Consider the following 26,781-nt stretch of genomic DNA (forward strand, 5'->3'; position numbering starts at 1 on the left):
AAGGTGGGGGGGTGGAGGGCAGGAGCTGCACAGGGGCGCCACGGAGAGCAGTGTTAAAGACATAGAGTCCCCTCCCCCCCTCACCCCGTCCCATTCCTTTCTCATTCTCCAAGACAAGGATTCCTTGCCTTCTCTACCATCGCACTTCCCACCTCTCCCTTCCCTCCCAGGCTATGAACTTGACTCACTTCTTACGGAGAAAGATCTGCCCCGCGTCCCCCATACCGAGTCAGCAACCTCGAACACCTGGCGCTGCCCACTCTGCTTCCCTTCTGTGCACATGGAAGCAGGGTCCACACCCCTGATCCTCCACTCGTGCTCCAGAACCCACCCTCTGCTCTGCTCTCTCCTCCAGTCTCTCCCCTCCCCACTGCATTCACATCCATCCCTCTCCTCTGCACCCTTTCCATCATGGCAAGAGCCCTAGCCCCACATTCCACTCCATCTGGCACCTGCACTTGCTGTCCCCACGTGCTCATTTCCACATCTCTCTTTGGTCTTTGCAAGCTTCTATGCCCATTGCTTCACTGAGATTGCTCCAGGCAAAGTTCCCAAGAAACTCCAAGTGATAAACATTCAGTGGGCACTTCCCTGTCTGTGTCTCCATCAACCTCATCACCGGATCAGCACAGCTGACCCCTTTCAGTTCACTGTTATGTCCCCAGTGCCAAACACAGTGCCTTGCATATCAGAGAGGCTCAGTAAATACTTGATGAATGAATGGATTAAATAAATAAAATATTTGTAACTACATTCCAGACAGAGTGTTTAAGCCCTATTGTCACTCACTAGCAGTGGTTTCTCAGGACTATATTTGGGTGCCTAGCATCTTTCTTTCCTGCTATAACACCAATACTTCCTTCCAGCCCAGATTCAACCAGCAGAGACTGAACACCTGCTCTGGGCCAGGTACTGTGACAGGTGCTTCCCTACATTCTATTCAATTTGACCTTCATGACAAGAATCTTCAGAAATGGGTATGATTATCCTAGTAACCTTTGTCTTATCTTAATTTTACACAGTTTTCTTCCTAAAAAACTTTTTCTTCCCAGAGTTACAATGGGCTTTGGTGTAAGACCTTGTTTTCATGTTTGTTCCATCATTGACTAGAGGGGTGACATTAGGTGAGCTAATTAATCTCACTGATGCTCTGATTCTTCACTGATAATATTTGGGTTATGAAAATGGAGTTACCCCTTCTTCATCTCTTCCAGGGCATTCTAAAGATAAAATGAGCATCTACTAAAGCAGATCCATGTTGCTTGGCCATGGGGAAGGATTACTACATATATCTCCTTCTCCATTGCTGAGCCCTTCAATAATCTTGATGCTGGTCATAAAAAGAGTTATACAAAAAATGAACTGGGTCTTCTTGGTCAAGTAACTTCTACCTCTTGGGCCTAAATCTTGCCTCTATTTTAGTTCTAATATCTAATGCTTGTCCAATATGGTAGCCACTAGTCACATATGACTAAGTTAAAATGAAATAAAATCTAAAATGTAATTCCTCGGTGGCACTAGTAATAGTCAGATGCTCAAAAGCCACATCTGGCTAGTGGTACCATATCAAACAACACAGATGTGCCTTAGATAATTCTACCACAACATTTAGGGAACCAAGTGGTATGCACATTCCCTGTTGATGGAAAGCAACAGGTGGTCTTAAATAATGTTAAGTAGTAACAAAATAAAAATAAAAAGGTATCCATCACCACCATCCATCACCACTAGCCCTAAATATATATATCCTTGTGAATTCATAAAGGACTGCACTGAGCTGGAAACCTTGTTTCGGGACCACTCCTTGGCATGGGTTACATAACTTCATCCTGCAAAGTCTTTGGGAGGAATGTCAAATGATGCCACCACCATGGAAAACCAGTCTGGCACTTCCTCAAAAAATTAAACATAGAGTTACCCTTTCTACTCCTAGGTATAAACCCAAGAGAACTGAAAACTTGAGTCCAAACAATGTGGACATCAGCATAATAGCCCCAAAGTGGAAACCTCCCCAGATGTGCATCACCTGCTGAATGGATAAACAAAACAGGGCATCTATAATAGGCTATTACGCATCCATAAAAAGGAATCAAGTTCTGATACACAGGACAACCCGGATGAAATCTGAAAACATGCTAAGTGAAAGAAACCATACCTAAATGACCATATACTATAAGATTTCATTTTTATACAAAAAGTCCAGAATAGATAAAATGGAGATAGAAAATAGATTAGAGGTTGCAAGGGTTCAGGGAAGGGGGAGCCAGGAGTAACTCCTAATGGGGACAGGGTTTCTTTCTGGGGCAATAAAATGTTCTGGAATTAGATAGTTGTGATCAAGACCCAACTTTGTGAATATACTAAAAACCACTGAATTGTTCACTTGCAAAAGTACTTTTTAGAGCAAGTGAAACATAATAAGGTTGTTATTTTTTTTTTTAGAAAAATATAAACAAAAGACAGTCTGTAGGAGGCAGGTGAGGACAGCTTTACCATGAAACGTATTGAGTGGGTTGAAATTCAGGGACATTCTTTTCCCAAGGGACAGACTTGTTTCAGAATGGTTGCTAAGTGAAGCTCTCTAGGGACTTTATACTTTTGTCCTTGAAGAAAGAAGAAAGAAAGAAAGAAGGAAAGAATAAAGAAGAAAGAAGAAAGAAGAAAGCAAGAAAGCAAGCAAGCAAGCAAGCAAGCAAGCAAGCAAGAAAGAAAGAAAGAAAGAAAGAAAGAAAGAAAAACAGAGAAAGAAACAGAAAGAGAGGAAGAAAGAGAGGAATGTTCTTTCTCGGTTTAAAAGCCATTCCTGTATCACAGCAGCTGTCTGCAGTACAATGTATTCCTCCAAGTGTCTGACAGCCAGGACAATGCCTTATTTATAATATGTCACCCCAAAAGAATGGGCCTCTTGCCAAGACCTTGGGCTGCACAGCAAACAGAAATCATCTCTGTTCTGCACTCAGAAGGGTTGCAGCACCTGTCCTTGCCTCCAAGTCCAAGGTCACTCTGTCCTTTTCAAGGGAGGCCCCCTGCCCCTTTGAAGACTCTTGTGACCCAAAAGAAGGCTGATGTCATCCCTAACCAGAAATGATGATGGCAAAACAGAACTTTAGAATCAAAGGGAACCACAGAGACCATCTTCTGAGCCAGTGAATCTAACTGCAGGTGAGGAGACGCAGTCAATAAACCCAAACGCCATCACTCATTTATGGAAGCCTCGATTCTTCTTTCTCCCTAAGGCTTCGGCCAGTCATTACTCCCTGACACGCCCCCCCCCCCCACCTGCTTATTCCCTTCCTGGTCCTCCCTGCACCACCCTTCTCGAGCTTCTACTTTGGTCTAAGCCCTGGTTTGCTCTCACCCTGAATGCTGCAAGGCCTTTGTTAGCTGATCTCCTCACCTAGGATCTTGAGCCTCTCCTGTCCACCTCCATACCCTTCCTGACATATTCCTGAAACACGGATCTGATCGTGTCATACTCGGGCTCAAACAGCTTCTCTTTGCCCTCGGGATCAAGGTCAGATTCCTTCGCACGTCACCTGCGACTGGTGGATGGGACGTCCTGAGTAAGAAGCAGCACCTGCCACTGCAGGATCCAGAAGGGAGAGGCAAGCAAGGCAGGGCCCTGTCGCTCATGGTCAGGTTGTGGATTTTATTCTTTGTCTTGGTCACCCATTGGAAGGTTTAATGCAGGGAAATGAGCCAATGGAACCCCGATCTCTTGAATCTCCTTAAATCTGTGCCACAATCTGGTGATGGGGGTGAAGGGCCTGGGCATAGGTCCCGTGATAGGTGAGTGGGAGGGTGGGCTGGGGATGGAGGGGCCATTCGGCTAGTGTTGGGTCACACTATGGTCCATGAAACCAAAGGGGTGTGGAAGATACACACTTCAGAGCCGGCCCAGCTCCCAGTGTGAGACTGAGTGACCCTCTACTCTTCTTCCCAACCCAGGAGGTACGGCAGTTCCACATTCCACTCACACACTGTACATCCCAGCTGAGGACTGCAGTGTCTAAAACCTAGAGAGGGGGCGCCTGGGTGGCTCAGTTGTTAAGCCTCTGCCTTGGGCTCAGGTCATGATCTCAGGGTCCAGGGATGGAGCCCCGCATCGGGCTCCCTGCTCAGTGGGAAGCCTGCTTCTCCCTCTGCCTCTGCCCCTGCTTGTGTTCCCTCTCTCTCTCACTCACTCTCTCTCAAATAAATAAAATCTAAAAACAAACAAATAAAAAACCTGGGGAGACGTGAGGCGCAGGCTGTTTTAATAGCCCAAGTACTGAAAAGGCCAAGGGCTTTGGGGGCCTCTTGATGTGGCAGACATTGGCCAAAATGCCCGAAGTTTCTGAACCCCAGCTCGCCCCACTGTGAGAGGAGCCTGGTGACCCGACCTCTCCGCCTGTCTCCAGGAGCGAGCAGGAGCCACTCTGTCAGCCTAGCCCTGTCTGGCCAAGATGCTTTACTCCGCTCACATCACTGAAGCGGCTGGAGGCAGGTGCACAACGTGCATTTCCACAGCCCTCCACTGATTTTAATGCACCTTAGCGTTTGAGAGCCCTGGGCTCTCTTACAGGGTGCCTGTGAGGAGTGAAGGAAGTGTGGCCTTGGATCCCTTAGATGTACTGGATGTCCAGTGAATATGAACTTCCTTTTTCCCTTTCACAGGTGCTGGCTGTGGGCAGAGGTTCTTATTTTTTTTCCTGAGGCAATTAACTAATTAAATTATTTATTTATTTAGATTTTATTTATTTCTTTGAGAGAGAGAGAGAGGGAGAGCACAAGCCAGGGGAGGGGCAGAGGGACAAGCAGACTCCCCGCTGAGCACAGAGCCCGATGCAGGACTCGATCCCACGACCCTGGGATCATGACCTGAGCCGAAATCAAGAGTCAGACGCTCAACTGACTGAGCCACCCAGGTGCCCCTGGGGCCTTTAATTTAATCTCCACCTCTAAGAACACAAAACAACATCTCTGGGTTATTGGAGGATTCCTTCTGCTGCTTCTTCTGCCTGCCTGTTCCCAGTATCCAGAAGAGTCTGTGGGTACAGGCCACGGCCAGGGGCAGGGAGCAACCAGGAGTGATTGTGAGGCCCACTGCGCTGGCTCCCCACTTCCTCAGATACCGGCCCTGCTCAAACAATGATCGGACTTCCCTTGTCAGCCACTCCACACTGTCTAGCTGGCAGCCCCTGGTGGGGTCACCTGGGGAGCTTAAAATGATACAGATGCTTGGACCCCACTCTTAGGGTTTCTGATTTAATTAGCCTGGGGTGTGGCCTGCACAGTGGGATTATTGAAGCATCCCGGTGATTCTAATAGGTGGCATATACTGGGAACCATACCCTGTTCTCCAAGAAACTATGAAGCCCCAGGCACAAATACAGACCCACAGAAGGGACGGTCAGTCACACCTGGAGCATTCAGACAGGTTGCCACTTGCCTGAAGAATGGAAAAGAGACGACTGATTCATAGAACCTCCATGTCGCCACGAGATCAATCCTGTTGGGGTTGGTAGCATAATACCTCCAGGCAGCCTGAGGAGGAGAAAAGAGGGGCTGGAACCACCAGACGGAACTGCAACAGTCTCACAGAATCCCACAGCATGAACACATTTGGGAAGCTCCTGGCTCCTAAGAGTTTAAATATGCATTGAGGTGATATGCAGAGAAGCCAGGTTTCCTGGCTTTTGTAGATCCTTTGGGAAGAAATCCTTCTTTGACCCTTCATCTTGGAGCCCTAACTGGTACCATGGGGGTGTGGAGAAATGCAGTAGAAGGAGAAGAGGGTGCCGGGTATAAAATCCCCAGAAGGAGCAGGGGTTACTCCTGATGCAACTTTCCCCGAGACTTCTTAAATAGCTAGGAGGATAAACATTGTCTTTTGTGCAACTTTGGGTGCAAGAGACGGCCCCAGAGATGACGTTTGATTCAAGTGTGCTAGAACTTCAGGACTATTGTGATGGTCTGGGGTGTGGGCGATAATGGAGCAGACCCTTAGAGATGGGGACTGGCCATGGCACTACATTATGTAGGATAACATCGTGTACCATCCAGTGTCAGACCCACAGACGCAGAGACCCTCAGTACACGGACGCAAGCTCATGGTGGGTGGCCACGCGCACACTGGGTCCCGCGCAGCTGAAGTCAAGGTACGCCACCCCCCTCTTCTCTGTGCTCTCAACAGCCCACGGAACCATGAACGGGAACACTTCTGCCTCCTCCCCAGCTCACACTATCCTCCAGCCCACATTGCGGGAATTATGGAGCTGCCGGGCGTCCAGCACCCACTGGTGCGTGATGGTCTACTGGGCAGGATAAATGGGCCAACTGTCCAATACTGAGCACATGCAAGGTGTCTCCTCCTCTCTTGGCTTATGGGTTCCCTGGCCTTGGCTGATATGAGGGGCCGCATCTTGTAGCTGACTGGCTAAGCACCTGGACTCTAGCCTGGTTCTTCCTTGTGCGTCCCTAGGTCAGGACACGGTGGGAAGTGGAAGGAGGAGAAGCCTCGTACAGGCTCAGACCCAGGTCAAATTCTCCACTCCAACACTGTTAGTAAAACAGCTGATGGCTTGCCTGGTCCCTGTTGGAGTCCTGTGTCTCTTTCTCACTTGCTTAGAATCTGGATGGGAGAGCAGTGGGGTGGCCGTCATGTTCATGCCACGAGGACGGGTCGAAAGATCACCATGGGAACACCCACAGCTGGGTCCAAGCAAGCACGGCCCGGGACCCCAGCCCCAGCCCAGGCACACCCACTGCTGTACAAGCAGGCACAGCCCCACACACAGACGCAGACCCGCGGGAGCTCTGGCCCAATCCGGTTCCTCCCCCAGCAGACAGACCTGGATGAGTTCAGCGGCCGGCTTCCTCCTTTTCTCAAAGTGCTTCTGCCGGTGCTGTTCCTGTACCTTGAGTGCTAGTCCCGACCCCAGGATGCCCTAGAGGGAGAAGTCAGGCCTGGGTCAGCCCCGCTGGCCTCTCCGGGGGGCCCACCCTGACTCCCAGGGCCACAAAGACTCCTTTCTTCTCTTCCAGGGAGTAAGTCACTGGGTTACGTGGAGCCTTGATGTCAGGAAGGCCTGGCTTCAGTTCCTGACTCTGCCACTTTCCAGAGGGGAGAGCCTGGGCAAGCTTCTTATCTACTGCATCTCAGCTTCCAGGGAACTGGGCTAATAGTACCTTCCTCATAATTTTGTTAAGCAAAAACCTGAAACCATGTATCAGAGCCATTTGGTAAGAAGTATGACACAGAACAGATGCCCAGTAAATGCTAGTGGAATGTAAAAATATTTTAGCTGCTTAACTGGTCACTTTAGACTTTTACTGGACTCTCCCAGAATTGTGACCTGTTTTGATTTCCAGGTCAGACTTCCATGTGGATTACCTGGATAGAAGCTCTCCCTTTTCAAGTTGGGAGAGAGCTTTGAGACCATGCAGCACCCCACAGCCCCTGACCTGTTCTGGATGAGGAAACCGAGACTCACAAAGGCCACACGCCCTAGGCCAGCGAGCTTAGGAAAAACAGACAAGGTAGGCGACAGTGGAGGAAAAACATCACTAAGGCTAGCTCTGGGAGATGAGAGGGGTGGAAGTGGGCTTGCTCCATAAAAAGGTTCTTTCCAGGGGCGCCTGGGTGGCTCAGTCGTTAAGCATCTGCCTTCGGCTCAGGTCATGGTCCCAGGGTCCTGGGATCGAGCCCCGCATCGGGCTCCCTGCTCGGCGGGAAGCTTGCTTCTCCCTCCCCCACTCCCCCTGCTTGTGTTCCCTCTCTCTCTCTCTCTCTCTCTCTCTGTCTCTCCCTGTCAAATAAATAAATTAATAAAATTAAAAAAAAAAAGAAGGTTCTTCCCAGCTTCATGATTAAGAGCCCAAGCCCACAACCCAATAACCTTGTGATCGTGGAAACCTGACTGACCTAACTGAGCCTCATTGTTTTCGTCTGGATAGTGGTGATTAAAAACTCACCAAACTCACCATGTTGTCCTTATATGAGATTGAATGAGATGTAGGTAAAGCATTTGGCATGAACGAGTCTAGCACACAGTAAGTCCAACAAATGCTTTCTGTGACTGTTGTATTATACTTATGGGCACTGGGCTTTGGGGAGGTTATTCTCTCATGGGTCAAGGACTCACTCTTGAGGGCAATGCATTTTTTTTTTCTTTTTTACATAAGCCAGTAAATGAAATGGTAGGACAAGGGAAGGGAGCTCACGTAGACAAAGGATCTGCCATATGCAAGGTACTGGGGAGACATAATCCCAGCCCCCAGGGAGCTCACAGTCTGGGGGTGGGGGGCGAGGGGGATGCAGCACTGGGTCAGAAATGCCTTTATAGAGTTATGCCGGGGGCGGGGTGGGTGTTAAGTCAGCTTAAAGAAGGCAGCCTTGAGACTAGGATTTGGAGCAGCCACATCTGTGGAGCTAAGGGTGCAATAGGGTGGAAAATGAGCCTGAAAGGTGCAGCTGGGTCCGGGGAGGGGAGGGAGGGTCCCGCCTGTCACACTAGGGAGAGCACTGAAGTACTTACTGCTGGAAGGGCAAAAAAGGAGACACCAATTAAGGAGAAGGTGGCCGCAATCAGGCGGCCTTCCCACGTTTTGGGCGTCTTGTCTCCATAGCCGATGGTGGCCAGTGTGATCTGGAGAGAGAAGAGGTCAGACGTGGGCCTTTGCAGGGTGAGGGAAGTCAGGGACACATCAGCCAAGCTCCACCTGTAAGTTTTTCGTACTGCCTGGGGACATGTTTCCCATGGGAGAAAAGGTACCAGGTGCCAAGTAATTATACGGGCGCCTTGTTTCTAAGTTAAACACGCCGGTTTCTAAGTTAAGGATTTCCTACATAGAGTCGATCAGCTGACAAATTTTTCAATCATTGCAAACATGTGCATGTGCATTCTTGGCATATTTACATACTTGTGATTTTGTGTACCGCTAGGTTTCCAATGCATGCACGCTGATGAGTGTATTTATGTGTGTTGTGTGCATGTGTCACACCTGGGCATGTGTCTGTGCTGATGCATGTTGTACAGCCCTTGGTGTGTTTACAAGTGTAGGTTACTGCACGCACCTGAGTGCACAGGACAGGAGAGCAGAGCAGTCCAGTGTGCGGCCTCTGGAGCCCAGCTGCCTGAGTTCAAATCCCAGGTCAACCACTAACTGGCTCAGAGATCTTTCCTGGATTAATTACTTACTTAACCACTTCCTGCCTCAGTTTCCCAGTCTTAAAAAAGGGGCTAAAAATAGGAGTTCTTTGAATTTAAAATATGTTAATAAATGTGAGGTGTTTAGAGCAATGCCCTGGAGCAGAGTAAGCCTTCAAAAAATGCTAGTTTGGGGCGCCTGGATGGCTCAGTTGGTTAAGCGTCCTACGCTTGATTTCAGCTCGGGTCATGATCTCAGGGTTGTGAGATCGAGCCTCGCATTGGGCTCTGTGCTCAGTAGGGAGTCTGCTTAAGGATTCTCTCTCTCCTCCCTCTGCGCCTCTCTGCTCATGCTCTCTCTCTTAAAAAAAAAAAAAATGCTAGCTTCAGTACCATGTATTCCTGTGGGTATTGAGCTGTGGGTCTCTGGGTGTGTTTGAAGGTCTGAGTGCACGTGTGTGCATCTGCTACTGTGTCTGTCTGCACATGCGTGGCTTAGCTGATAACAGCCTACAACTAATGAAGTAAGGTTCCTGAGTGATGATGAGACCAGACTGTGCCCAGCCCTGACTTCTTGTAAGCACTAAGGAAAAGCCCATTCCAGGTGCATTCCCTGCAGAGGGAGCTCTGGCCTGTGCCTACATATGCAGCTGCCCACCTGAGCCCTCCCCCTGCCATGCCCTCCACCTCTCTCTCAACAGTCAGTCCCCTTGGGGGGCCTTCAAGACGGTGACTCACCAGGCCCCACCAAAGGGCATCTGCGTAGGTCTCAAATTCCTCCTTCACCTCTTCTCCTTGTGCATCAACTTCCGGCACATCTTTCTCAACCAGGTAGACAAGAAATGAAGAAAGGATGAGCGTCAGGAACCCAATGTACCAGGCGGTGATGAGCTCCTGGGAGAGCAAGCAGTGGACAAGGGAAGTGGTCACTAGGAAGTCTGCGGATGGATGCTGGAGGCAGACGCACCAGGGCTGGGGTCCAGGTTTACCAGCTCCATGACTGTGGGCAAGTTATTCACCTCTGAGCCTTACCTTACCTCTGAGGCTTACCTTCTTCTTCTTCTTCTTCTTCTTCTTTTTTTTCTTAATTTGAGAATAGCTGACACACAACGTTACATTAGTTTCAGGTGGACAACATAGTGATTCAACAAATTTACACATTATGCTGTGCTCACAACAAGTGTAGCCACCATCTGTCCCCGTACAATGTCATAGCATGGACCGTATTCTTTCTGCTGCGTCTTTTATTCCCATAACTTACTCATTCCATAACTGGAAACATGTATTTCCCACTCCCTTTCACCCATTTTGTCCAACCCTTCACCCCCTTCCCTCTGGGAACCATTAGCTTATTCTCTGTATTTATAGGTCTGTTTCTGTTTTTTGTTTGTTTGTTCATTTGTTGGTTGTTGTTTCTCGATTCCACTGATGAGTGAAATCATATGCTATTTGCATTTCTGTCTGACTGATTTCATTTAGCATAATATCTATCCATAATAATATCTACCCCATAATATCCATAAGAGGTCCATCCATGTTCTCACAAATGGCAGGATCTTGTCCTTTTTATGCCTGTGTAATATTCCATTGTGTATGCACACCATATTTCCTTATCCATTTGTCTATCGATAGGCACTTAGCTAGCCTCTGTATCTTGGCTACTGTATATAATGCTGCAATAAACATAGGAGTGCATGTGTCTTTTTGAATTAGTGTTTCTGTTTTCTTTGCAACCCAGTATTGGAATTACTGGATCATACGGTATTTCTGGTTTCAATGTTTTATTTATTTTATTTTATTTTATTTTATTTTGGTTTCAATTTCTGAGGAATCTCCCTACTGTTTTCCACAGTGGCTGCAATAATTTACATTCCCACCAACAGAGCACGGGGTTCCCTTTTATCCACATCCTCACCAAGACTAGTCGTTTCTTGTCTTTGTGATAATAATATGGTCCTTATTTCCATCATTAACAGAATGAGGGTATGGCTCGAGGAGAGGAAGATTTCTGTCTTCGGGTGACCTTGATATCACAACTCAAGAGGCTTCACAGGGAGGCAGGAAGGCAGGTGAAATGGGCATCAGTCTCTGAGTCAAGGCACAGGACTCAGGAGACTTGATTCCAAGCAGAGCTGAGCAGATCCAGGATAAAGCTCAGCACTATCGGGAAACCGACAGCAGGGGGAGCCAGCGTGGCACAGCGAACCCAGTCCGGCCACTGTGACCTCTGTGACCCTGGGCAAATGAACCCCCTCCCCAGCTTCAGTTTATTTTCAAAATGAAGGGACTGGATCACAGTTCTTGAAAGTGACCCGTGTACTCCCCATGGAAGGAAGGCAGGCAGTTTTTATGTTAAAGAGTCACATACTGATTTAAACGATATTAAAAATCAGCATAAATTAAAATGAGCATAACATCTTTTATTTCGTGGATATTATCACATGATAGACTAGGATATGTGAGTAGGTGCACAAAAGCGAGTTGATTTAGAGAATACTATTACTAAGGACTAGTCAGGATGGTTGCAGGGACATGGCAAAGATCACTGAGGTTTCAAACACCCTGACCCCGACAATCCCTAAGGCTCCTTCTGTTTCTCTCATTCTATTCCAATTTCAAAGTTCAGCATGGTAGGTTGGGCAGAACAAAGTCAAGGTTATTGGCAAACACAGTCTGGAGACGAGGCCTGACGCTCCTCCTAGGTCATCCCAGCGAACAAAGCTGTTCTTATCAATATACTTTATCTATCTGACCCTCAGCGGCCAGGCAGCCGACCTCTGGGTCCGTAGAATCTTGGGCTTGCTTCCTGCCTCCCTCCGTGCCTTTGCTCACATTGGCCTCTGTCCCTGCACTGCCTTTCCCCGTGAGATGACCCGAAGAGCAGTGGGTCCTCTTGAGGTGCGAGTCACCTCCATTACGAAAGTTTTCCCTTGCTCCATGAGATCGAGTTCAGCTCTAGTTCCCTTACACTTTCACTATTTCCTGAGTAAGCTTTCTCGAAATCTCTAACACTTACTGTGCCCACGGCTTAGGTCTGGCTTCCCCCACAGCGTCACACACACTTGTGTGAATTCACTTTATAGCTCAGAGAGGTTAGTTTTGATGGTGCAGGCAATCCAGCCGGCCACTCCCTTTGGCGAGTGTCTGCCCTGCCCAGGCTTGGGGAAGACAAAGGCAAATTGGGTAAGTCCTTCGCCTGTGGCTGTCTGGGCATGAGCCTCTCGCCTTGTTGAGTGCAGTTTCTAGCATTCCTATGCTTTTTCATTCCCTCTGTCCCCTGAATGCAAGGCAGAAGTTTCATCAGGTGCTTAGCTGCAGAAATTGTTGTCTGTTCATGAGCGCACAGGAAAACTGGTTGTGTTGGATTATTAAGAAGTAGCATAATGGTCATTAACGAGGAGTGAAAATGTGTCCCAGTTCTGTGCTTTGCAGTCATTTAAAAGATTATTCGAGGTAATTCCGACTTTACACCATTTTTGCCAGTAGCTCTGTGGCAGAGCCCGTGGCTGTTCCTTGATACCCACAGAATCCTGCACATGCCTGAGCCGCCCGGAAGTCGGACCGGGGCCGGGGGGCTAGGGCGCTGGGGTGGAGCCAGTGTGGGGGAACTTCGGCAGCAACCTCCTCACTGCTCCTTAAGTCCATTCTGCAGGGTGCTCCTGGCCCCTTTTTGCTGCCTCAGTGACTCAACCCTCATCTTCAAGACAGATGAGGGCCCACGTCTGACAGCATGTGAGTGAGAAGACATCGACCTTTTTTTGTGCCAAGAGTCTCTGGGGCCTCTTTGTTCCGGTAGCACAGCCTGGCCTTATCCTAACTTTGAAACTCTAACCCTGTGCCACGTGGACCTCCCTGAGGAGTCGATCATGGAACATGGCCCAGAGTCCACAAGTTTGGAATGAATGGATGAGGCAGTAAAGGGCTAAGTGCCCGTTCACCAGGCTTAGAGGAAGAACTGGGCTAAGCTCTTGTAGCTACTAAATGGGAAAGCAGGACTCCAACCCAGGCGTGTGCTCACCTCCTCACCGCACTGCCGGCCCCGGAAGTGAAGGCTGGCTGGGCAGCCGCTGGGCAGCTCGGGAATAGCACCAGGCTAAGCAGGAGGACGTGTGAGGGGGAAGAATGACAGGCAGAGCCTGACCAGCAGTCGCTTTTCTGCCTTTGGTCTCCTACCACGGAGGTGCCATTTTGTCTGGAAGTTCTGCCCTCCTGACCTCAGTTGTAGGGCCTGGTGGTGGCATGGACATACCTCTTCCCGGGAATTACCTGGTAGGTAGGCAACTGTTTTCTACTCCAGATCAGAGGGAATATAGGATGAGAACCGAAACCAGCCATTTTCAGCCCTGATTTCTACAGGAGCCATGCATCAGCTCAGCTCCATGGATGAAAGACTGGGTGTTGCTAGCATATCCTCTGATAAGAGTGGAAGGTCAGGTGGAAAACCCTCGAAAGAAAGCTCTGACCTCACCGAGTCTGGGGTCAGAGGCAGCACACACGGTTTAAATCGTGCGGCATTGTGAGGTGAAGGACTCCGGGTGCCTTTCATTTGTACTCCATTTTATTTAGGTATTTGTACTATTTGTGAAGAAAAGCATATCTGGAATAATAAACACTACCATCAATGAGCGCCTACTATTTACCAGGCACTCAAACGTACCTCTTCTCGTGCGAGCAGCCAGAAGGGTCCTCGTTTTGACTGTTGAGGCGGCTCATAAAAATAAAGCAGGTTCTAAGCCTTTTCACTCTAGGGAGTGAGCCCATTATCGTCTGCATTTTCTAAATGCAGGAGCCAAGACCCCCTGAGGTTACAGAAAACCCCCAGCGTCACACCAACGGAGTTTGGACTCCCACGAGTCACTGGGTGAGTCTGGAACCTTTCCCTCCCACCCCGAGCCGCCTTACGTTGGCTCATCTGACCCCCTCAACCACCTGGGGGCAGAGCCATTATTCTCTCGAGGTTAGAAACAGGAAACCGAGGCTCAGGGAGAGCTGAGTGACTTGGCCACAGTCGTCGGCACTCGGGGGAGCCGAGGACTTGAACCCAGCTCTGCCTGCTCGTGCTCGCTGGGCACCCCTGCTGGTGCCCTTCCTCCTCTTCATCAACCTCAGCAGCGGTGGCCGAGCGACCACCCTCTGGGGACGCCGTAAGGGAGGGGGATGCCCTGAAAAAGTCACAGGTGGGGGAGAAGGTTCTCCGTGGCACTTACTTTGCTGTGGGCGCAGATGGCCGAGCCCAGGAGCTTCCACGTGCCGCCCCTGCGGTCCATCCGCAGCATGCGCAGGATCTGCAGGAAGCGCAGGCTGCGCAGGGAGGTGGCCAGCACATTGCCCTGGTTTCCCACGGCAACCACCGGCACAGAGGCGATCAGCACGAAGATGTCTGGGAACGAAGACAGAGAGGGGGGCGAGGGAGAAGGAAAAGAAGGTCAGGCGAAGGCAATGGAACCACCACAGGCGCTGGACCCAGAGCCTGAGCCTGGGTGTCTTCCCAAGGCTACAGGGCCGGATGGGCATCGCTGAGTGGGGACTGGATGCGGGCCCGTCAGGCTCCAGCCCTCATTCTCCATCCCAGGGAAGGGATTCCCCGAGGTCCCCCAGGGTGACAGGGTCACTGGCGGGCCCGGAGGGGTCAGGGAGATGCCCCGGTCATGGAGGGGAAGCCTGAAGCTCAGACGTGGTTGAAGGCAGGTTTCTCCTAAAAGCAGCACCAAGTCAGGGCCTTGGCCGTGGGCGATGCACAGGGAGATCATCTCAGGAGGCACGAGAGAGGGGAGAGGGACACAGGGAAGGAGAGGGGCAAGGTGGGGGGAGTTATAAGCAGCCTCCCAAGGTGGTCGCTCCGCAAGATGGGAGCTGGGACCTCTGTCCGTTGGCTCCCGTCCGCTGGTGGTGGAGGGTCACCCCTGGGGTTGCTGATGGCCCCACACTTCTGAGTTGCATGGCCTGGTGGTCTCCCTCAGCTTCAGGGAAGGCCCTGAGCTAGACCAAAGTAAAACATGAAGCCCACCCACGAAGTGGGAGACTGGTCTCCAGAGGGGCTGTGAAAACGTCCACCACAGCTGTGACTGAAAGCAGAGAAGTGGAGGGGATGAGGGGCTTCTGCACGGGCCAAGCTGGCTCCTGAAGCCAAGAGCCAAGGACAGAGGAGTAGCCCTGGTCCGTTCCTATTCCCTTCAGTGGCCGCCAACACCCATGCCGACCATCTCCCCACCACACTGCAGGGGGTCCACAGTAAAAGGGACCCTGTAGCCAAGTAAATTTGGGGAAAATTTGATGAAGCTCATTTTGCTACTGTAGGACTTCTAGAACCTTCAATATGCTAATATACACCGTGGCTCTCAATGAACACACGAAGCAGAGCTTTCCCCAAAGATTTTGGCTATAGGACTATTTTTTTTTTTTTTTTTTTGCAAGAGCATCAGGTTCTAAGGAACACACTGGAAGAGATGTTTATCCCCTGGGTAAAGTCCAAGCACCTGAAAACCCTCTGACCTGTGAGCCTTTCAGAATCTGGTGCCGTTTGCTGAGCACAAGGCTCTCTCAGACCTCCATACCTCTGTATGTGTCAGTCTTCCGGCTTGGAACAGGCCCCTCAATTCACACCTAGGTATGTCTGCCCTTTCAAGGTGTCTCCCAGATGTGCCTAACTCTGGGGAAAAGCTCAGTGTCAAACCTCTGGATACCAATATGTCGATTCTTGGCCAGGCCTCTCAGTTTATCTGTGCAAAGTTACCCACTTTTAATGCTTGTAGAAAGCAAGAGGAAACAAAACCTGGATATGGGGTAAATGTGAGTTGAGTCTATGATGCTCAGAGAGAATGGGAGATTCTGGCCCAGTGAGTGAGATGGACGCACTCACACCCGAAATGGCAGGGTCTGGGGCTGCCTCGAATATGAAGGCCATGATGTTTCCTGACGGATGACCACCCTCATGTCAAACATGCAGAGAAAGGCAACAATTCTCATAAGGCCACGTTATGGGAGAAGTCGAGAGGAGGAGAGCAGAAAACACAGGCATCCCAGAAAGGAAGCCAGCCAGGATGGTGATGCTGAGAGCCGGCCTCGGCTCTCCAGGGGAGGTGGCAGTGGAGCACGACCCGGAGCTCGGTGATATCAGCCCCTTTTGGAATAGTGGAGACTGTTCCACGGGGAATGCTCTTTTCCTGGAAGCGTCCAGGCTCCACACAATACTAGGATGTTCTCGAACTGGGTGAGAACCTGTGAATTTGGGTATAAAGTCACCTCCCCCACCCCCTGCCAACACACGCATGCGTGCACACAGGTGCGGGCGCATAGGACTTCTGGTCAGCACTGGATAGGACTCTCCAAAGGAGAAGAAGTCCACTTAACACCTTGCAAAAGACTCGAAAGGAAGACAGAAGAAGAAGGGGAAGGCAAGCTGGGGTTGCTACGGGCTGAATGTTTGCGTCCTCCCAAAATTCAGCTGCTGAGGTCCTGGCCCCCAGTGGGATGGGCTTAGGAGGAGGGGCCTCTGGGAAGTAATGAGGTCATGAGGGTGAAGCCCTCACGAATGGGATCAGGTCCTTCATAACAGAGTTCCCCAAGAGCTCCGTGCCCCCTTTCCTGGCGTGGGGACACAGCAAGCAGACCAAGAAATGGGCAGTCTGTGACCTAGAAAAGGGACTCGACCGGAGCCTGGCACCTGATCTTGGACTTCCGGCCTCCGGGACTGTGAGAAATGCATTTCTCTTGCTCATGGGCCTGCAGGCTGTGGCACTGTTAGAGTTGCCTGAATGGACTGAGACGGGGGCAGACGGGGAAGGAGGACAAAGAAAGAGAGAAGGTTGAAAAACATGACGAAAATCAGTCACTACAAAATCCTCCAAAATTGTGTGCACTCGTGCACTCACACCCACATAGCCTCTCCTTGCATTAAGCGTTCCGAGGGATACACAAAACCCTCAGGTGTCCAACCTCCGAAGCAGGGAGGAAGGAAGAGTGAGTTCAGCCGGCAGTCGGGTGGTATAGTCACATGCCAAGCAACCTGCAAGCAAGGCAGGGCCCCCCGGTTGCCCGGAGAGAAGTGCAGCGCGTAGGACAGAGGAGGGCTCCAGTGCTCCTTCCCTGGGCTGGCCATCCATACCCAAAGGGCTGTGCTCCGTCCTGGGGGTCAGTTTTTAAAAGGGCGGTGAGCATGCTCAGAGAAGAGCAAGAACAATGCTGAGGACCTGTGTACAAAGTAGAGCCGGAACCACTAAGCACACTTTTCCACGGCTGGAGTGGAGAGGAAAAACAGAATGACTGAACTCAAATATCCGAACAGAGTCAGAGGACTTCAGATGGAATAAATACGTTGAAAGGTGGTGAGCACCCCGGAACTGGAGATAGGCAAGCAGGTGACCATTTGCAGGCTGCTGTGAAGGGGAAGTGACTATCAGATGGGACAGCGTGTTGGACTTCGGAGAGCCTTTCAAGGCCCTGTGATCCTGTAACTTTAACCATCACTAGGAATCTGAGGTTCCAACTCCTCCCCGTCACTGTCACTCTATGATTTTAGTGGGATCTTCAGATGGAAACATATGGGTTCATGCTGCACCAACAGGGGTAAGTTAAAGTGTCCACCTTCTCTGCTATCTAATGCCTGCACCCAAAGGGAAGGGTGTCAGCGACATCTTTCCAAAGCAACTTTCTGGGTCAACACCCAGCAACGTGGTAGGGAGGGAGGGCACAGGTGCTAGATTCTTCCAGACCTGGTGTTAGGATGGAATCTGCGGCTTACTACCTGTGTGACTAGGAAATGACTCAGCACCGTGAACCTCAGTGTCCCCCTCTGTAAAACGGGCACAATGTGGACCCATAGAAGTAATTCTCAACCAGCAGTGGTGTCACCCCTCCCATGCCCACAAGCACCCGTCTGGAAGGGCGCAGGCAATTTTGGTTGTCACAATGCCTGGAGGCTACCAGTCTAGGGACTGGGGATGCTCAGCGTCCTACAGTGAGCTGCTCCTTCGTAGCCCAAATGCCAAGAGTGCCCCCCGCACCACACTCATTAAGAATCACAGCCCCGTAGAGCCATCAGGAGAGCAAGCCACGGAAGAAGGAATTCTGTGTCCGGAACACTGGAGCGGCTCTTCATCATCGAGGTAGGGTCAGAGGCTGCGCCGGCTTCCATAAGGCCACATTTCCTTGGGGAAATGGCGCACCAGAAGCAGCGGGAGCGGGGCGCCCCCTGACTCAGGGTCAGGGCTTACCTACCGAGCATGCACAGGGGCTTCCTGGCAAACTTGAGCCTTCCCCGCCAGCCTTTATAGCGGCAGCAACATCCGGCAGCCCAGATCCTCAAAGCAAACTCGGCTCCAAAGATGAAAATAGCAAATGTTTCCTGCATTAAGAACATATGGAGAGACACGGATCAACTGGGACCCAGTTGTCTGGGAGTAGAGATTTCTGCTCTGAGGTTCTGAAGAGCGGGGTTTCCATTGCTGTTGCTGTTTTGGTGGTGGAGGGGGGAGAAGAACACGTTATCACCTCCGTGCACTTCTGGACAGCCCCCATGTCCATGCTAATGTGCTAACTGTCCCTAAGAGCAGCCTTGCAAAGGGAGTCCTTGTTTTTTCCTCTCTGTTTTGGTTCCAATGGATCCTTAAAAAAAAAAAAAAAAGTCTATTTTCATGTACGGAAAGCCTCTAAGTGCAGTTAAATTGAAAAGAGAAGTTATCAATGAAACACAGTCTGCTAATCCCAACCAGTGCCTGGCCCTGGGAATTGCTACTTACGGCCAATGGTTACTAAGCACGGCTCCTGGGCCAGGCTCTGCTTCAAGTGTCTTATGATATTATTCTCATTTTATGTTTTGAGAAACCAAGGCAAGGAGTAGGTACACAAATTCCTCCAGACTAGGATGTGTGCAAAGAGGGACTCCCAGGCAGCTAATCAGGCTGTGCTGTCTCCCTGGACCTTGGGTTTCCTCCTTGCCTCCTGCCTCTCTTTTTGGTCAGACACCTCTGCCCCTCTTTGGTGACCTCCTAGGGCCCTTGGGTAGTTGCTGCTCCGTGATAATCCCTGAAACCTAGTTCCTGGAGCTAAATGGCTTCTCAGGATTCACCTGCTAAGATCTTAGTGTGAGACTGTGTGAACAGGAAACACCTGCCATCGGAAGGAATCCCCTGAATCTGGCATCATGGATGGCATGCTCAGTGCGAGGTGAAGGTCCTGCTATTTTGTAGACCCTAATTGGGGGGCTGGCACCCCTTGCCTGTGTAGATGAGTGAACAGAGAGATAAAACAGACAGAGGTCCCAGGAGCAAGGACGTGGAGTTTAACGTAGAAATGGGATTTGGTACTTGGCCTTGAGGAGAGTCAGAGATCCTCAGGGTTTTAAGGAGAAAAAGCAGAGGCAGGTTTTAGAACAGAGCATGCCTTTGTGTTAACTTTCGGAGGATTGAGAAGCCGCCATTTATCATATAACTAATGTGCCTTGGTTTTCGCTTTGACCCTGTTTGTGCCCCCTTGTCTCTAGTCTAGAATAACAAATACCATTCCCTTCCACCTGTGCCCATGCAGACCTGCCCAACTGATCCAGTCATTGCTTTCTCTTGGGACTGGACTTGGCCAGGAAGCCAAAACCAGTTGTGCCCAAGGGCAGCCTCCTTGCTCTCAACTGTGAGAGTCCAACCAGAGGCATCTATCCCGGAATCGCCCCCCCCGGGGGGCGGTGCACAGTCTCACCAGTAATAGCAGCCAGTCTCCCGAAACAGTCTCGTACTCCCTGAACGTGGTCAGCACGGCCAGAATCAAGCATCCCAGGACAATGAGGAACCTGGAGGGAAGGAAGGAGGAAGCATCTAGTCCCAGCTAGCTCCAGAGGATGGTGTCAACCAGGCTGAAGCGACAACTTCCCTGAGACGTTGGCATGTGCTTGATCCATTTTACCACGTAACCTCATCACAAACCGATGGGGCAGGTAGGAATTATTATTACAGCTAAAGAAAACAGATCCGAGGAAGGGTAAGCAATGTGCATACTTTTACTTAACCAGCTAGTTAATGGAATGAGCTGGGGGGCTGCAGACACCTTTCAGATGAAAAGTTCCCACAAGCTTTGGTAAAGCAACAGGAATATAAATGAATGCACAGTGTGTCCTGCACGTATAGGACAATGGTTTTCAAACATATGAAGCATTCTTATAACGTTCTTATAAAGGCTTAGTATTACTCTTTTTAGAATCCCTGGTTACTAAAGGAAACGACCTCTTTCATCTGAAGCCTTCCGAATTGTTTCTGAAATTGCAAAATGTTCTTCCTACTAGAAAGAACAGGACCCGACACAGAGAAGGATGCAGAATGCTGCTCCTGGAAAAGTCACGGAGAGGTCATCTGGTTCATGCCCCCGTCTCAGGCAGGGGCAAACTTCAAATAATCCTTTGAGATTATCATCTACGTAAATTCAGTTGGCGGGGAGGGTGGGGAGAGGGAGAGCTTGTAGTGCATGTGTGTTCATGTGTCCGCATGCTTCACCATATCAGCAAAGAAAGATGGCTCTCCCGCCCTCTTGGCGGAGAGTCTCTGGTTCAGTGCTCAGCAGCAGGCTCCCTAGGGTCCATGGGTGAGACTTGGTACTACATACTCCAGGTTCTTCTGCTCTCTGTGATCTGGCTCCCCACCCTGCTGGGTTCCAATCCACGTGTTGTGGGCTTGCTTGGGTAAGTGGGGACCCACTGGTGCATTCATTTACTTGATCATTCATTCATTCCTTCAATTTTTATATGGCAGGCACTGGGGACACAGAGCTGGAATTCCATAATGAATAAGCTGGATTTGTCCTCATGAACTCACAGTCCAGCCAAACAGAAAGCTTTCTCATGCCATGATGATAAGGACCGCAATGTAAGGTTTGAAAATGTCTGCTCCTGGTCTTGCCTGGGGACCCAATCCTGGCTCTGACCCTTGGTGATCTTGATCCTATTTTATGATCAATAAGCCTTCTGATCTGCAGACCTGAATCTATATTTGCAACCTTGCCTAGGAACCTAAACCAGATTTTCAACTCCCTCCTCTGGGGCCATTTTGCTTCAGTTTATGGCTCGGGACCCATGCCTGGAATCTGCCTACCCCGAACCCCAAATCTTCTCAGGTGATGATGATGATGGTAACAACATCAACTCCCACACCACCCGTTAGTGAGCACTTACCCCTCACTACTTTACATCTATCAGCTCATCCTTACACCCACCTCCCAGGGTAGACATGAACTCCCATTTTAGAGATAAAAAAAATTCATCAGAAGGATTCATTACCATCTGGATAATTGTGTTGTCAGTTAAAAAGACCAGAGTGTGGAGTCCAAAGACACAGGCTCAAAGGGAGGCTCTAGTACTTTCTATGTGATCTTGAGTAGCTCATTGACCTTCGGGACCTCAATGATCACGTTCATAGAATGGGAATAATGGATCCACCTGGAGATCATGGCTATTGTGAGGACCACAACAGACAATGGATGGGGAGTGGTTTGGTCAACTGTACAGGATCATGCAAATGATGCCTGGTGCTGTCCCATTCACACATTCATCACTGGCTGGTTCCCCAGCATGCCCTGGGGAACGGGCTCTTGGATTATTCTGCAAATCCACACTCCAGTTCTGTCAAGACTGGATTTTATTCCTTCAGAGGCTCTGGTAATAAGCCCTAGATTAGAATCCCCTTCTGCCTCTTATGCTGTGTCATCTTGGGCAAGTTACACGACCTCTTGGTGTCTTGGCTTCCTTATCTAGAAAACGAACCCAATAAAAGTACCCATGACCTCCATTATTCAATGATATAGTCTGTGTCAGGTTCCTAGAAGAGTGCCTTCATTAAATGTTAGCTATTACTTTATTCCGATTTAATATCAATGTATTGAGTGCTTCCTGTGTCCCAGGCACAGCACTGGTTTTAAGGATACAAACATGAATAAAATCTAGCCCTTGTTTTCAAGGAACTCCTAGTGCAGTGGAGGACAGATAATTACAGAAGTTATGATCTGAGTGTTCACCCCACGCTTTCAGGGTACAAGACTGAGAGCCTCCAAGAGGTTGTGGCCAAGGGGTTGGAAGTATATTGGAGGCTTAGCAAGAGTTGACTGCTATGTCTCAGTTTATCCAGGACATTCCTCAATTTTGTGTGTTGACCTGGAGTATGGCCCCCGAGGCATTGTGAACGACATGCACCCATGCAGAGAGTGCGAAAGTTTATGGACACAGAACCCAGTTCAATCTTCTCCTTTAGCAAGGGATGCGGGCCTTTGATGATCTGGACTTGCCATCCTCACAACCTTAGCTTCCGTTGTTTCCCCACTCCCAGGCCAGCCATCCTGAATGACAGCATTTCCTCCAACTCTCTGAGCCTATTTGTGCCTGTCTCGATGCTCTTCTCTGCCCGCTCCTCCCAATCTCCCCCCACCCTCCATTCTCCTTAAGAGCCTTAAACAGCACAAGTCATGCTTTGCCTCCGGAGACTTCCATGACCTTGGCTGCTCTCTCTGTGTTCTCCAGTGTGACCTCTCTGCTGGGGTCACAGAGCACCCCACTGCATTTCTATTCCAGTGCTGATCATAACCCATTATCATTTTGTAATCATTCGCTTGCTTTGGGTATTAATTAAAACATACTGTCTTAACTATGTTGTGGACCTGTTGAGTTTGAGGTTCAAGTGGAAATATCCTGCAGGTTGATCAAAATTCAAGTTTAAAGCTTAGGGAAGAGGGTGGGGCTGGAGATCCGAGTTTCTTTCAGCTTTTACAGTCTATGATTTTAGAGCCGGCGAAGGGAATCATGAAACGCAGTTGCAACCTGACTCCCCGCAGCAGAGTGTGCAGAACCAGGCTTTAGCCAGCAGGGGACAGCAAATGCCTGGCAGAGCTCCGCATTTTCTCACACCTCCAGGAATTCAAAGCACCAGCAACCTCAGGGAATTTACTTTCTGAAACTGGAAAAGAACCCTTAATTGATAAAGCTAAGAGCATCAAGGAGCCCTCTTTAACTGGGGAAGGGGAAAATGCTCTTTGGTCCTCCATACTTTTCAATTTACTCTTAAGATAGGCACTTGATCTCAGACACACAGACCAAATGACTAGTCTCACCACAGAAGCCAGATGTGTGTGGGAGACAGGGTCTTCCTTCCTCCTACCGTTTTTGGCTCTCTCACTCCCCCGTGCTTCACCAATGATTCTTTTACTTCCTCTGTCGCTTTCTTAAAGTTTTTAATTTTAATTCCAGTGCAGTTAACATACAGTGTGATATTAATTTCAGGTGTACAATATGGTGATTCAACATTTCCGTACATCACCCGGTGGTCATCAGGACAATGGACTCCTAATCTCCAGCCCCTATTTCCCCCATTAGCCCACCCACTTCCCCTTAAATAACCATCAGTTTGTCCTCTAGAATTTAGACTCTGCGCTTTTTTTTTCTCTTTCTTTTATTCCCCCTTTCGTTTTGTTTCTTAAATTTACATATGAGTGAAATTATATAGTATTTGTCTTCCTCTGCCTGATTTATTTCGCTTAGCATTATACTCTCTAGCTCCACCCATGTCGTTGCAAATGGCAAGATTTAATTCTCTTTATGGCTGAGAAGTATTCCACTGTATGTACAGACCATATCTTCTTTATTCATCTATCGATGGGCACGGGCTGTTGCCATATTTTGGCTATTGTAAATAATGCTGCAATACACATAGGGGTGCATGTTTGAATTAGTGTTTTTGTATTCTTTGGGCAAATACCCAACAGCGTGATTGCTGGATCGTAGGGTGGCTCTATTTTTAGCTTCTTGAGGAACCTCCATACTGTTTTCCGGAGTGGCTGCACCAGCTTGCATTCCCACCGACAGTGTAAGAGGGTTCCCCTTTCTCTACATCCTTACCAACACCTGTTGTGTCTTGTGTTGTTGATTTTAGCCATGTCACTTAGATTCCTGCTCTGCAGCCATCCCTGTCTCCTTCACTTGACTTTCCCTGACTTCTCCTCCTTTCCCCTCTCCTTTCTCCCTCTGCTCCTTGCTCACACTCCTCCTCCCAGCGCCTGCAGGATGGCCAGGGTCTGTGGCGGATGTGAGTCTGGGGGAGGGCCAACAGCTGTCCTCCTATCTGCGGGGTCCTGGCTGTCTTGGTGAACGAGGTCCGCCGGGGTCAAGGGTCTCAGACACGCCCTTAAATCACACACCACCTCCTATGTGCTTCCACCCGCATCCTCTGCACCTTCCCCCCAGGCTGGGGTTGTGGAGGGCAGGAGGGAGGCTGCTTCGCAGCTGTACCTGGAGTCTCAAGTGTAAGGTCCAAGCCCCTTGACACCAAAACTCTGCTGGGTCACAGCTCTGCACAGTGGCACCCGGGATTCCCTGCGGCTTCTTCTCAGCCAGGCCTGGACTTCCTTACCGGAACAAAGCTGGACCCGCTGGGAGTGAGTGCCTAACAGCCAAGGATTACCTACCAGCTCCCCTCGGGGTGGGGCAGACAGGCGGTGAAGACTCTAGAGTTTATCTAATCATTTGTGCATGGTTTTCTCATGTACTCCTGTGAGGTGGGGTCTCGGTCATCATTATATTTGCATCCCCACTTTACAGATGAGGAACCGAGCTTCCAGGCTCAGGTGGTGGGGTCACAACAGGAGTAGGGGCAGTGCCGAGAGTGGCCACGGGGCCCGCAGGGAGACGCTGCGGGAACAAGGCAGGGCACAGCCAGCCGGAGACCGGGGAGGGGGCTGCTGGCTCGCAGTTCAGCCGCGGCAGGACAAGCCCATCCCTTCTCCTCTGGACTCCCAGGCCGGAGAGAGAAACTCTCAGTTCCTTTCCTGGGTAGTTCGCCAAGATCCCAGCTGGTTCCTGGTCCAATCACAGCTGCTCAGAGGCAGCTTTCGGAGAAGGCGAGAGCTGACCACCAGATTCTCCTCCCTGGGATCCTTGTCTGTGCGCCAGTGAGTGGGGATGTGTAGACGTGCTCTCCCTGGCCAGGAACCGAATCCTCTAACAGAGCGGGCGTTGCTGACGTCATAGCAAGCCCACGGGTCCTGATCCTTAGTCAGCCACCCTTGGTTCTTGCTCTTGAGCAGAAAATACAACCCCTCAGACTATATCAAAGTCCTACTGACCCTCAACACAAATGCCCCAAAGGTAAAGCACCCACTATGTGCCAGGGACTTCCTTATTCCCTCTGAATCGGTCCAACAGCCTCTTTGAATCACAGTGACTGCTATCTTGCTGGTAGATTCTCTCTCCTGCTGGCTTTGATGACACAAGCTGATGTGGAGGAGAGGCCCGTGTGGATCTGAGGGTGACCTTTAGCCTACGGCCAGCAAGAAACAGAGACCCTCAAACCAACAGCCCCAAGGAGCTTGTAAGAGGATCCTTCACCAGTGACACCTTCCCATGGGGCCTCAGCCCTGGCTGACACCTTCATTGTGTGGTCTTTGTGAGAAACCCTGAGCAGGAGTCTCAGGTAAGCCATGCCTGGATCCCTGCCCCACAGGAACTGAGATGATACATGTGTGTTGTGTTAAGCTGCTAAATTTTGTGGTAGTTTGTTATGCAAGTAATAGACAACTGATGCTGGTGAAGCAGGATCTGCATCTTGGCCACCCAGAAACTAGATGACTTTGGATAGGTTTATTTTTCAGAGCCTGAGTTTCTCATCTATAATGCAAGGGGTTTTTGTTATCTTATTCTTTGTCTCAGTCTTTCTGGTTAAGAGAGATTGCACAGGGCAGCAAAAATCCCCATAACCAAAACCCGTTTCCCTAACGAGGTCTCCATGCAAATATCTTTGATGATTTCACAGCAGTTTATAACCTGCGTGTGCATGGCTATGAGGGCCCATCCCTGCCTCCCCATCAGGTATAGCACCCAGCAGTACAATGTGAACTATCTGCAGAGTGAAAAGGCAAAACTTACAAAAGATGCAGAATTTCATGAAGTTGATGGACATGATGATGGAGATGTTCTAAATACAGCAAAGCCATTAACAAGTGACAATCTTACTCCAACAATGAAAGACAAATCAATTGATACTTCAAAGGATTAAAAATCTCATACAATCTTTCCCCCCAAATGCTGAGAAGATAAAACGTAAAGTCATATTGTAATATCATATAATTTGGGCATAGAAAATATACCCTCAAATTAACCCTCAATTCAGTCTTTGTTCATTCTAAAAATTAGAACATAGTTGCAGTTATAACCTCTATTTTGTTAATCATGAGATATAATAAACACATCTTTGTATTTTAATTATTTCTTTGTGATAAGGTACTAATGAGATATTTTCTTCGCTGTTTGGTATGAGGTTTGGTCCCATTTCCAGCAGATTCTCTTTAAGTAGATTTTCACCGATTCCCATTAACTGCAGAATAAAGGGACTCTCTAAATCTGCCTCATGGGATGGGCATGGGGTTAGAAGAGAATCATGTTATGTGAAACGCCTAAAATTCTGGCAAACATCAGGCATTCAGTAGGTGCTGCTTTCTTACCCACCTTCTTTCTCCTCATGCTCACAGAGAAGAGTAGAAAAATTGACATTAATAATACATAGGGGGAAAAAAACACTTTGTCTTTAAAAAGTCCATATTCTTGAAATGAGGCAAAAATATCATTTGTGTCTACATCTGTCTATAGCCTATCCACACCAACCTCTAAATCCACACGTGTGTAATGTAATAGAGG

The 26,781-nt window shown here is 49.4% G+C and overlaps 1 protein-coding gene across 3 annotated transcripts in view; it reads right to left on the bottom strand.

Annotated features, from left to right (window-relative positions):
* KCNQ3 (potassium voltage-gated channel subfamily Q member 3) overlaps nucleotides 1–26,781 on the bottom strand; it is a 294,635-nt gene that overhangs the window by 35,401 nt on the left and 232,453 nt on the right. For all 3 annotated transcript variants that reach the window (XM_027570195.2, XM_027570175.2, XM_027570185.2), the window contains 7 exons: nucleotides 19,821–19,911; nucleotides 18,348–18,474; nucleotides 14,339–14,511; nucleotides 9,870–10,025; nucleotides 8,520–8,630; nucleotides 6,834–6,929; nucleotides 5,432–5,526 (listed from right to left, as the gene is read on the bottom strand). In XM_027570195.2, coding sequence (XP_027425996.1) covers nucleotides 5,432–5,526; nucleotides 6,834–6,929; nucleotides 8,520–8,630; nucleotides 9,870–10,025; nucleotides 14,339–14,511; nucleotides 18,348–18,474; nucleotides 19,821–19,911 — 849 coding nt within the window. The remainder of the gene's footprint in view (nucleotides 1–5,431; nucleotides 5,527–6,833; nucleotides 6,930–8,519; nucleotides 8,631–9,869; nucleotides 10,026–14,338; nucleotides 14,512–18,347; nucleotides 18,475–19,820; nucleotides 19,912–26,781) is intronic.

This window comes from Zalophus californianus, chromosome 4 (genome assembly GCF_009762305.2).
Source record: "Zalophus californianus isolate mZalCal1 chromosome 4, mZalCal1.pri.v2, whole genome shotgun sequence".
NCBI classification, from domain to species: Eukaryota; Metazoa; Chordata; class Mammalia; order Carnivora; family Otariidae; genus Zalophus; species Zalophus californianus.